This window comes from Lipotes vexillifer, unplaced genomic scaffold, assembly GCF_000442215.2.
Source record: "Lipotes vexillifer unplaced genomic scaffold, Lipotes_vexillifer_v1.1 scaffold623, whole genome shotgun sequence".
NCBI classification, from domain to species: domain Eukaryota; kingdom Metazoa; phylum Chordata; class Mammalia; order Artiodactyla; family Lipotidae; genus Lipotes; species Lipotes vexillifer.
The window spans coordinates 334,736-347,558 of NW_006796847.1; the positions used below are offsets into that span (position 1 = coordinate 334,736).

The window sequence follows — 12,823 nt, forward strand, 5'->3', positions numbered from 1 at the left end:
CTCTTTTTTCACTGTAGGTTGGTCTCACTTGCATACTACTAGATGAGCCTGTGCAGACGTTGAAAGTAGAATGTTTACCAAAACTTAATTTATTTGAATGTAACAACTGCTGATAATACTATATTAAAGATGAAAATGTTTAATAAATGTCACGTTAGGTAGTATATCAGTATAGAAAGTTTAAGCTGAGACGGTTCTGATTAATTTGGGACTCTGGGTATACTTGATGGTTATGTTTTCTTGTACATTAACTTCATAAATCATTAAAATTTGGCATTTCATAATCTCAAGTACAATAAAGATTGGCAAAGGGTGCTAAATGTCATATTCGTATTTGTTGTCTTCCTGCAGTCTGTCTTATACGGATATGCTCTTTGTAAAATGCAAATCCAGCAGATGTCTGCAACGTCTGTATCTTTGTTTGGCACTTTTTGCCTGAAGGGTATCCCTATGCTTGAGTTTTATTCAGTCTTTGGAATGAGATCAGAGACCATTTCCTCTGATGGGCCTTCCCTGATACCCTCATACAGAATTAAGTATTTTATCTCCTGGTCTACTTATAAATATTCCTCTATTGCTTCATATCACATTCTGTTATAAAATATTTGTTATAGATCAACCTCCCCTTCTAGACTTGAGTTCCTTGAGGCGACAAAACATGTTTCATTTGTCTTTTTATTCTGGTCCTTAATACAAACCTTGGACTTGATAGTTACTTAGTGACTGTTACTCAGCTGAATTATATTGTGTTGGTCATTTTTGATGGTTCTGCTTAAAATGCTAAAAAAAGTTACTTATATTTTACTAAAATCTAATGGGCGTTTAACTTTTTTCTCATAATGAAAGACTGAAATATTTCCATGTTCAGAATCAAAATATATCCTCTAAAAAGGATATATTGATATTTAAAATACCAATTAATAAGAAAGCGGTATAAATATGAGATAAGGGGTTTGGAGTTTTATGGATACCTATATTTGTTAAATCAAGTCTGATATGGTACTCCTCGGTCATACCTTGAGGCATTTCACAAATGTGTTTGGAAATGTAGTTTTTGAGCAAAGGAAATAAAGTATTATATTTATCTGACACCTGAAACTATTCAGGAAGTTAAAAACTCTTGTGATTGCAACAATCCTGTTTTCTATTTGTTTCATTTGGCTTTTAGGGCATGGGGAAGATTAATCTACCTGATTAATCAGTAGCTAATTAAAGAGTTTGTGAATTTTCTGGGCTCTTTTCCATGTACAGTTGATTATGAAATTAAAAGATTAATTTATTAAAAATTATATTTCAACTTAATTCTTTTTTCTTCCTACACAGTGTAGTGACTATGACTTGGAATTTGGAACTGAGTGTTTGCATTTGGCTCTAAAATACTGTCACATCAAAGCCAAACTTATAGAAGGATCTCCTGACCTCTGGAAGGTAAGGGAGTTGGTACTTTGTGTTGGTGTGTCATTCCTGAAGACATATTGTCTACAAGTACAGACAATTTCCAGGTGCTTTAGAAGATAGAGAAGTATAAAAATATTTGGTTTCATATTGAAACAGTATTTCCAGGAATAAAGGTGTGTGTGTGTATATGCATACATAAAAGGCGTTGAGTCTCACTAGGTTTTCTGAACCATCAAATATGGTATCATTTCTATTGCCCGGTTGCAGGAAAACTCACACTGGGATAATTTATTCAAACAAATTCCATTTTAGCCAATAAGATTGTTTTATTCACAATTTTTGTGTGTGTTCTTTTCATATAATCTTTTACTCTGTAGCCTTACTTTCAACTGGATTGAGAGTGCAACTCTGCTTCCCAAAATAGTAACATTTCCTCACTGGCCTTGGGGTGGTAGTTCCAACTTAACTGGGTTGAAACACATATCTGCCAGTTTTGACCCAGTGGGGTTGGTGGCTAGAACCACTTACCTCCTCCTAAGAGGAATTGTGTGCTTTCCTGTGGTAAGGTTTGACTGCCTTTATGGCAAACTTCTTTCTTTAGGAGGAATGAAGTGGTTGTTGCACGATCATAGTTCAGCTTCCTGTTGCAGCAGGAGTGCTTTACAGCGTGACTGTCCTGTGTTTGATTGGGTAGAAATATGTTGAATTGAACACTGCATTCTGAAATAGAATTGTAGGGTCATATCATAGTTTTGAATAAGTATTGCTGCTTTTGAAATGTTGGATGAAATCTTTATAAAGCATCCCTCTAAATCTGGTTAGAAAACATTCATCCTAATTCTGAGATTATATGAATCTAAAAGCATACTTCCTCATTGACATAAAAAGAAAACAAAAAGCCCTATATGTTGATTAGGTATTTTGTAAGTCACGTGGTGGGCCTTGCTGCATGCTAAGATTTTCTCATACATACTTAAATTGTTCTAAGATTACAAAATATTGACATGCCTGAATTATTGCCTGGTGGAGTAAATTAATGCAGTCTTATTGCTCTTTTAAGAGTATCTGAATATCATCAACCTGGAAGGCAAACATTTTATTCATTTTGTTTCTCCTTTTCTATTATATGGCTCAGATGGTGATATACACATCAATTGGGAGGATTTTGATAGTAACCAATTGTTAAAGATCCTGACCCATGTCACCATAGACCTGCTAGACTTAATTTGCAGGCTATGTTGAAAAAAAAAAAAAGTAAAAACTCAAGACGTTTTATTGCTACTAACATGTCAACACTCTCTGGCCTCATTGCTGATGTTTTAGGCTGTGTGAGTATCTACTTCTTGTGGGTATTCTGAGCCTTCTTTAAACTTGTAAAGTACCCTCAGGTCTGCAGGTGAAAGGAAAGCAGCACACTGCTCTTCTTTGAATTTTACACTCTGTCTTCACAAATGTACCTCAGTATTTTTGAGTGAAATCTCAAATTGCAGTGCTTCCACCAGCAATACAGTATCACAGTTTTAGTCCTTACATCTTGGCGCTCTGCTTCCCTTTTATGTGCGACAAATGTCAGGGCGCTGAACTGTGGTTGGCCTTTCCAAGTGCTTCTATTCATTCTCCTCCTGAGTCATTTCATAATGCTGTTGTGGGTTGAATTGCATCCCACCACAGAAGATATGTTCAAGTCCTAGCCCCTGGCACTTGTGAATAAACACTCTTATTTGAAAAGAGTGTTTGCAGATATAATCAAGTTAAGATGAGGTCAGATTGGTAAAGAAGAGTCCCTAAATCGGATCTGTAAGAATAGGAGAAAAGATTCACATACAGATAGGTGGAGAATGCCAATGACAATAGAGGTAGAAATTGGAGTGATGCATCGACAAGTGAAGGAAAGTGAGGGATCGCTGGCAACCCCAGGAAACTAGGAAGAGGTGGGGAAGGATTCTTCTCTAAAGCCTTCGGAGTGGGCAGTGGCCCTGGTGATACCTGGATTTCACACTTCTAGCCTCCAGTACTGTGAGAGGATATGTTCCTTTTTTAAGACGTCCAGTTTGTGGTACATTGTTATGTCAGCCCTAGGAAACTAATACACATGCCAAAGGGTGATAGCCTGTTAGGCCCAGAGGGATCATTTTCATAGTATCACTTTCCGATCTGGGCCGGAGTGGGGAAGCCCTGCTCTTAGAATGTTTGAATAATGATCTTGGATTAAAGATCCAGGATCTTGGATTCTAAAAGGGCATGTAATGCAGTGAATTGGGCAAAAAGTCTTTCAAATTGCAGTTTTGAGGTCTTTTTAAGGTGTCAGATTTCTTCTGTGATTGAGCGGAAGTTATTTTGAGTGCAAATGATGTAGTTGTTTCAGGTTCCTTCTGCCTCCTGTCTCATCATCCTCTACCTTTAAAAAATATTTTTGATATTTACTGGCTGTTCATTTAGCCCTATTTAGCTTTTTGATGATACTGTATGAGTTGTCTTTGGTATAAGCTTTTAACTTAATTTTATGGTTTTATTTTGCATGGATAAAGAGTATTGCCATTGCTGTGTAAACCAAAGCAATGGAATCTACACATTGAAATAAGTGTTCTAATTCAATACTAATTCCAACAATGCTACAACTTTTTACAACTCAGAGCTGAAAGAAGATTTAGTACAATTATGCTAAAACTGGCATTGAACTTGGGTGGCAGGCCAAATACCTGGAACATGATTCATAAATCTGACACAGTGAAGAAAGTGCACATTTCAGGAGAATTTTCACTACCACAAAACAATAAGGCAAAGGAGGATTCTGAAATACAGAGCCAGGACACCTTCCCCTACCTCTTAGAAAGTGAGGGAGTTCACCCCCGGTGCTGGGAAGAATGACTAGAAATTTCTCATAGCCACATGTAGGAGTTATTTCATCTGCTGCCAGAAATCCCAGGAGGACTATTATTTTATATTTTACATACTTTTTTAAAAAAATAGAAGTAAATGCAAAAAGTCAGCATTTACAGTTGAGGCCAATCTTCCTGCAGTAGCTCCTCTAGGTTTAGAGGAAGCATCAGTTTTTTTCAGATCACCATGCAGGGTAGAGGACATCCTTGTGAATGAGCAAAGCCCCCTTCTTCTCCCTCCTTTCCCCTCCCTAAGAGCGACCAACAGAAGAATACAGGACCAACTCCTGAGAATAGGGGTTGGCTCTTAAGCTCTGCCTGAGTGGTTGTGCCTAGGCTAGCCCTTACTGAACATACCCTTATTACAGTGAAATTTCATCTAGTCTATATAAGAGGAGACTACATTTAGTCTCCATTCCTTTAATTTATAGCTGTACCATATCTTTGTCCCATTATAAAGAGTTGGTCACTTACTATACTACACAGACCCAATTGAACAGACTTCTTGTTTCTAAGTGTTAAAACTGTCTTCAAGGCATAAAAGATTCATAATAAGTTATTGAAGAAATTTAACTGTATTCCATTGTCTGAAAATGCTTCTTTAGAAGACGTTGATGTGTCATCACAACATTATTGGAATGACTGACTTTTGAGGATTTCTTTTGATGGGAATTACTTGTTTTAGATTCAAGTGTTCTAGCATCTTTGTTAAAAACAAAAGAAAATAGTCTCACTTTTTTCTTTTTAACCTCAAAAATACAATGTGGTGAAATTGTGTCTTTTCAGAGGTTTTCATCTAGTTATCCAGTCTAGAGGAAAGAACATTTTCTAGGTAGACATAATTGGATGAACTGGAAATCAATATAATATCCTCATCCAAATCTAAATTTGTATCTGTCTTCGAAATTTAAGATTTTCTGGCTTTATTCTAATTATTGGAGTACATACTCATTTTCTTATGAGGTGAAAGATGGAAGAACATTAAGTGTAGTCTGATTTATGTAAGATGGTGGCCAAGTGGACTTGGCTCTAGGAAGTCTCTTTAATTTACCATATTGTCAACACAGAGCAAGACAAAGCAGGTACCATAGTGTCCTGTGGAACTCACCTTGAGGTAGCTGAGAGTGCTCTGGCCTAGGAGTTAAAGGCAACTATCTCTGTGGCTCTGTTTCAGGTTTCTCTTCCACTGAATATAAATATTTTTAAAGCTAAATACTTAGAAGAAATATTGCACAGAAGCACAGTGAAACAAAACAGGCAAAAACTGAGCTAAACTAGGTGAGTAGCAGATGTGGGGCTCTGAGCGTCAGCTGCACAGAGCTTCCACACTGGTCTTCCGGTGGCCCCTGAGCTCTAAGGAGCACAGTGTGAAAACCAGTGAATCAGAGGATTGAGGCTCTTCTATCACTTTTTTTTTTTTTTTTTAAGTAACCGTTTTCCATACTGAGGTATTATGCAAGGTCAAAGAAAACCTGCAGATCATGCTTACAGAAGAAAATCAATCTCAAAGCTGATTATTAAACTTTTCATAAAATTAAAAATAAGGAAAGGACAACCCATATTACTGTAAAAGCTTGATAGAAGAAGAGTCATCAATTCAGAATTAAAACATTTTCAGTACTCTTCCCTTTGAAATATGGCAGCTGTTTTATTTAGAAAAACAGAAGGCTGTTTTTCAACACAGTACTTTATAAGTTTGTCAGAAATATTTTGTAGTTTATTTTCCTTAAATCAGTGTTTGTTGAGAAGTTTAGTTGAGGTTTTCAATAAGGCTTTATGTAGAAAATATTAAATAAACATCAAAAACTTTAATCTGTGTATAGTATGTATCCACAGCCAACAAGAAAATGTAGGCAAAAAAGATGAATTTTAGGGGAATTCCCTGGCGGTCCAGTGGTTAGGACTCTGCGCTTTCACTGCAGAGGGCACAGTTCAAATTTTGATGTCTTTCTTGTTTATACAATTACTTATTTAATATTAGTGTAGAAAGGACCTTTAAGTAATAACTCATGTATTTTATTCATAAGACTGATTCCTAATGCAATAATGTTGTCTTGCAAATATTCTAGGAAAATCATTTTAGTATTTGAGACCAAGTTTTTTTCATTTAAAAAATCCATTGTTAAGATGGATTTATTCGGAAAAAAGAATAAAGTACTTTCACAATTATTCGATTTAAATTTGGAATGTGGTTTTATCTCTCAAAGAAAGCAGGAAGGATAAAAAATCAGCTATGGTAATTAGGCATCTTCCTGTTAATTTCTGATTTGAGTTTACCTTACATAGCAGACAGTCATAGGAAAAAAAGGCTTTTCTCATTTAAATTGCAAATATTGAGTGATGATTTCAGATATCTAGTTAACCTTGAGTTTTCATGGAAACAAATGTGTTTTTTTAATATTTAAATATTTAATATTAATATTTAATACCATGAGAGGTAGCTGTGTCCCCATTGCCTGGCCGAAGACGGGGGGTTAGAAGGTGTTCAGAGGCATTTAAAAGAATGAGTGGATGTAACTGACATGACAGGAGGCCTCTACCACAGGTGCGTGTGTGTGGGTTTGTGTTGTGGGAGCCCCGACTTTCCAGCCTCTTCTGTCACTCCCGAAGCCCTCATGTAGCTCTGCTCTAGGCCTTGAGGGTCTCTGCTTCCTGTCTGTCTTGAGCTCCGCAGCCTTGTCTTGTCTTTATTTGGTAAAATAAATAAATAAATATTTATTTATTTATGGCTGCGTTGGGTCTTCGTTGCTGTGCGAGGGCTTTCTCCAGTTGCCGAGAGCGGGGGCTACTCTTCCTTGCGTTGCTTGGGCTTCTCATTGCAGTGGCTTCTCTTTTTGCGGAGCACGAGCTTCAGTAGCTGTGGCTCGAGGACTTAGTTGCCCCGCGGCATGTGGGAACTTCCCGGACCAGAGCTCCAAACCGTGTCCCCTGCATTGGCAGGAGGATTCCCATTGGCAAGCAGATTCCCAACCACTGTGCTACCAGGGAAGCCCAAAACAAATGTGTCTTATTCAATTCTTACAGAAGAAATTTATCCTCTAAAATGTTGTTTCTGTAGGTTGAGTTTTGCTGTTTTCATTGCTCTATTCCAGCCCTTAGAACAGGATGTACAACATGGTAGTTATTTGATAAATATTTATTGAATGAGTGAATGAGATCAATACATTCTTTAATTTGGTAAAATGCATAATCTGAAGCTTTATAAGTGTCTGTTTTCTATTTTTATCCCCAGATAAGAGAACTGCATTTTGGGTCAGTAACTATAGTACTAGTTTTGGTTCACATGTGCTTATTTTAGACATAATTTAACAATGTCGTATTTGATTTTAATAGATTGGTTGAGTGCTTGAGGAAATTTCCGTCTGTCTTACAAGTTAGCTGCTACATTAGTTCTGGATTGTAAGGTATAGTTTTGGACCAGGGTTACCTGCCAGGATACAGGCATAGCAGGGAAACCTATTTTGGGTAGAAGTGCCCTGAGCCACTTACCTGAACAAAGTTTCTGTACAAGTTTAGTTAGGATATAATCTGGAGGAAAATAGTCCAAATTATAGACATGCAAGGGTATTAATTAGTATTTCTCAAAGTGGGTTTTTAGACCATTTGCATCATAATCATCTGAACCCATGAATGATAAGCTCCTAAGACCTTATAGTACTTATTAATATATTTGATTATTTACTATGTTCTTCAGTTCTGTGATGTAGGAAAAGTGATTCTGCAGTGCCATGCACTTGACATGTTCTGTACCTGAGCTCACTGGATGTAGTCTGGGAACTATCTGCTATAGGACCATGCAGGGTATATTACAAGGAATAGGTTATTGCAAGGAGGCTGTATGTTCTTAAGCAAAGATCATGATTGTTCTTATATACATGGTGGTACCCTCCAGGCTCTTTCTATCAGTTATGTATTAATAAAAATCTTAAAAAGGTGAACCTTATCTGGATGTATACAGATAAACTCAATTCAGAATGAAGACCCTCAATGTGAATTGGTCTTTCAGAAGTATCTCATTTCAACTGAAAATGCAATTTGGTAATTTTTTTAATATATACTTTTCCTTCTTTCCTTCCAACACAAAACCTACTATTAAGCAATAATTCTAATACTTTTATTTAAATGCTACCACATTTTCTTTGATATAATACTTATATTAATAAGACTTTGGTAACCACTGCCACATAACATCTCAATTTACTTAAAGATTTAAAAACAAATCTTCAACCATTTGTAGAAACAATATATATTTTTTCTGAATAAACTGATGTTGTTATAATTTAAAAATTGTCAGTATTATGTGTTTATAGTTTCTCCAAAATCAAGAATTTCCTTGGGGGCATACTTTTATTGCTTTCACATTCCTTCCTACTCTGTTAAGTCTAATGAAGTTTATCTGTCCTCTAGGTGACCTACAAACGAGATCTGTATGCAGCTGAATCGATTATTAAGGGTATGTTTGGCCTTATGACTGTCAGTTCCTGTGTTTCAAAAATGTAAGCCAGTTGAGAATTTCTCATGACATTTTAAAGCCCAGAATTCTCAGAAGTATAAATGCTGTAGGCCACGGAGGTCTGTGAGTTGTTTTTTTTGAAAAATAATTACATTTATTTTGTTTCCTGCTTTGAAGTATCACTTATTATGATTTATGTAACATTGGTTTTAGCTTTTATAAAGGAAATACTTTATTAATTTGAGAAACGTAGGTGACATTGACACGATTAGAAGTGAAAACTGATATTTTAATTTATAAATATATTTTGTTTTTATTTATTCAGAGGACTGTCTACCCCCTCCCAACACTGCCATATCAGTACATTAGACAGCATCTTTTGCATGAGAAAAAAAATTTTCTGAAATAGAGAAATTGGGCTGAATGATCTTTAATTCCTTTTAATTCTGACAATGACTGCAATTTTGTTTTGTAATTTTAGATATTATATATATAATAACCCCTTTCTCATTCTTTTCATCTCTGACTCTAAGATCTCAGCTACACAGAAGTAGTTTATTTCATAATCAACAAATATTTATTACTGTGCTTGACACCGTGCTAGAAATGTAGTGATGATGCACAAGGGACATTCATTCTGCACTTTTGCAACCTCCACAATTCAAATCACAGTTTCTTAACCTTGGCACTATTGGCATCTTAGGCCAGCTAATTCTTTGCTCTGGGGACTGTTTTGTGCATCCTAAAAGTTGCCTGGCCTCTACTCACTAGATACCAGAAGCACTCTTCCCTCCCTCCCCTCCCCTGCTGTGACCATGAAATGTCTCCTGAGGTCACCACTGTTGTATGTATACCTGGTCCTAGCCAAAATCAGAGGGGTCCACCCCCAATGCCTAAGCAAGTGTGGTGCTTTACAATCTGTTTGTAATTTACTCCTTCAAAAATATGTTAAGGACAGAACGGTGTACTCAGATAGCGACTGAGAAGTGACCTTGTAAATTCAGATGTTGATTGAAGTTGAAAGAAATACTGAATGGGAATTGTGAGGGCAACAGTTTTTATTTTATTTTATTTTATATCTTATTTCATTTTATTATTTTATGGAAAGCCTATTTAACAATCAATTAGCTTCATGTTCAGAAAACTGAAATCTTTTCTCTGTTCATAACATTCTGTATTTGTAGTTTATTCTCATGTTTTTTGTCCTTCAAGAATATTGTGTTTCAAACCATTAATGTACTTTAATTTGTGTATCTGTGTATGTAAACAGATCATCTATAGCTATAAATCAAAATGTTGACATATATTTGCATATGAGCCAGGCTATGTATAAACATTACTCTGGAGAAGTTGCCTAAACCATGTTGTAGTTGGCTATATTCTCAGAACAAGGAAATTTAAAACTCAGTCTGGTTTCTTTATAAACTCATATCTCTATGACCTAGGTAAAATGGAAGTGAGCCATTTTGTGAAAAGTTGGCAAGTAGTTCAAGTGAGGATGCTACATATCTCAATACTTTGCCTATGTATTATCAAGAACAGGCTTCTTATCATGTAAAAGCCTACATTTTAAGTATAATTGCAGGGGGCTTTAGTTTTGGAAATTGTTTGCAGAGAGAAATTGTTTTGTTTAGGTAACATGTTCTAGTATGCTACTTGTCAAGTATTTAAAAAGTATTCTACTTTTATTCTTAGGGAAAGTAATCGGTCTGGATGTAAACAGATGATTTAGAGAAGAGTCTCCTTATGTTCTTTCAGATTTGCATTTCTAATAACTTCCCAAGAGATTCTGATGTTGCTCATACCCTTTGAGGACCACTGCTGTGGTGCCTACCTACTGTTTGGGTTTCTAGACCAGTAGTGTTGTGATTACCAGAGAACTTGAATGCAGAATATCTGGCCCTGACACAGTAAGTTAGAATCTGTGTTTTAACGAAAACTCTGGCTCATTAGTTTGTACATTCATTTCCAGAAGCATTCTTCTAGGCTACTCTCCAGTCTTTAATAGTTGAATTTTTTCCTAAATAATATCTTTTATTGTATTTAGAGCTTCAAGTCTTTCCACGCTGCCAGTTTCAAATGTTTGTTGGCTCAACTGGGATTGCTACCTGCCTCCATGACTTGAACTAATACTGTCTCTGAGGCCTCATAGTAGAAACAATTCCGGGCATAGGAAAAGGGAAACTCTTAGATTTTTAAAAATAAAATTCTAAAATAGAGTATGGTATATAGCAGGCTACCTATCTGAGGTATCTACTCACCTGTTTGCGTTTTCCATGTAAATGTTCAAAGTATTTTTCTAGTCACTTGTATGACACAGCATTCACCGGGTACTTACTTTATGCCAGGCATTGTTTAAAGCATTTTATATAGATTATCTCTTGCTTCTCCAAGAACTCAATGATGTAAGTAGTGTGGTTGTTTCTGTATTATAGGATATTCAAGGGTCCTAAGCAAATACTAATCTAAGAAGGATAGAAAATTAATTCTTAATTATAAATTTTTCTACCTTAGTCAGTTTACCTCTTTATATAGCTGTTCTCCGTTTTTTCCTTAAGCAGAGATTATTCAGACTCCCTTCTCTGAAATTCTTGGGCTACATGTGTTTAGGCATTTTGATTACTATGTATTTTCAGAAGCTACTGCTGTTTGTCATACATTATATCACATTACCAGTGGGATTTGGGACCTTACCACATAATGAAACTTACAGTACATGAATATTTATGCTCAATATTTAGAATGACTATAAAGCCCCTAGCCAGTTCAAGTTTAGGACTCATTTTGCCATCAAATTTTTTTTTTTAACATCTTTATTAGAGTATAATTGCTTTACAATGGTGTGTTAGTTTCTGCTTTATAACAAAGTGAATCAGCTATACATATACAGATATCCCCATATCTCTTCCCTCTTGCATCTCCCTGCCTCCCACCCTCCCTATCCCACTCCTCTAGGTGGTCACAAAGCACCGAGCTGATCTCCCTGTGCTATGTGTTTGCCATCAAATTTATATATGAAAACAACTTTAAAAACGTTTAAGAACTTTTTGGATTTCAGCGTTGACTGTAACTTGGTGTGACCCTCTATTAGATTTGATTCAGTGAAGGTGGAAAGAATGTCTATTCTTTTTTCTATCCTCTGACATTGAGTTGAACCAAATTTATTGGTATTTTTTCTTTAGAGTCTAAGGAACATAAATTATGGGAATAGATGGTCTTTCCCTCCCACCTTACCTCTCTTCCTGCTTCTAGCACATGCATATTGAGCTCCAGTGTATATATCTATCTTTTTTCTTTTTTAAAATAGAGATGATATAATATTTGAATGTATGCACTTTCGTCAAGGTTTAAAACCAGGACTTGGAGCACATGGCACTCATGCCAGGTACTTTATATGTTATTTCATTTGTTCTGTATAATGCTGTTAACATAGATATTACTGCTCTGAATTTTGCAAGTGGGGAAACTGAAACTTAGTGAGATTAGGTACTTTCCTCTAGGTCACATAGTAAGAACAGGATCCACAGTTTAATCCCCTTCTCCCTTCAGCTTAAGCCTGACTCTATTCTGGGACGTGGCCACTTTGCACTTCTGAGTCATGTCCCTACTCACATTGACCACTAAAGTGGATACTGGATTCAATCTCTGTCTTTGCTGGGTACAGCAAATGGCTTATAAAATCCAGCCTGCCCAGTTCAGGTTCTGTTGGGTTAAAACCGTGTCTTCAGCTGGGAAGAATGGTCACACAATTGATGCTGAAGATGTTATCTCCTAGTGCTGTGCTAAGCACACAGTAGTATTCTAGAGAGTGTGGGAGCGTGGGAAAAGCAGATAATATTGAAACTGCAGATTTTTAGACAAGACTAGAGAAAGGATAAAAATTAAAATTCAAAATCAGAATAATAGTTTCAAAATGATGGTTTGGGTACTGTTTCTTTCATTTTTAAGTTCTGGTAGTTTAACATTCATCACTGAGCCATAACAGTTTTTCCTCTTCTAGAATGGAACTCTTTTTCTCTGTGATATGAGTGCTTAGTATTCTGTAAGTTGTCTTTCCTGTGCTGCTTTCTTTTACTTCAATACCAATTATTGC

The 12,823-nt window shown here is 36.1% G+C and overlaps 1 protein-coding gene across 2 annotated transcripts in view; it reads left to right on the forward strand.

The window, feature by feature from the left end:
- CRPPA (CDP-L-ribitol pyrophosphorylase A) overlaps positions 1-12,823 on the forward strand; it is a 327,109-nt gene that overhangs the window by 111,492 nt on the left and 202,794 nt on the right. For both annotated transcript variants that reach the window (XM_007469029.1, XM_007469030.1), the window contains 2 exons: positions 1,324-1,428; positions 8,685-8,730. In XM_007469029.1, coding sequence (XP_007469091.1) covers positions 1,324-1,428; positions 8,685-8,730 — 151 coding nt within the window. The remainder of the gene's footprint in view (positions 1-1,323; positions 1,429-8,684; positions 8,731-12,823) is intronic.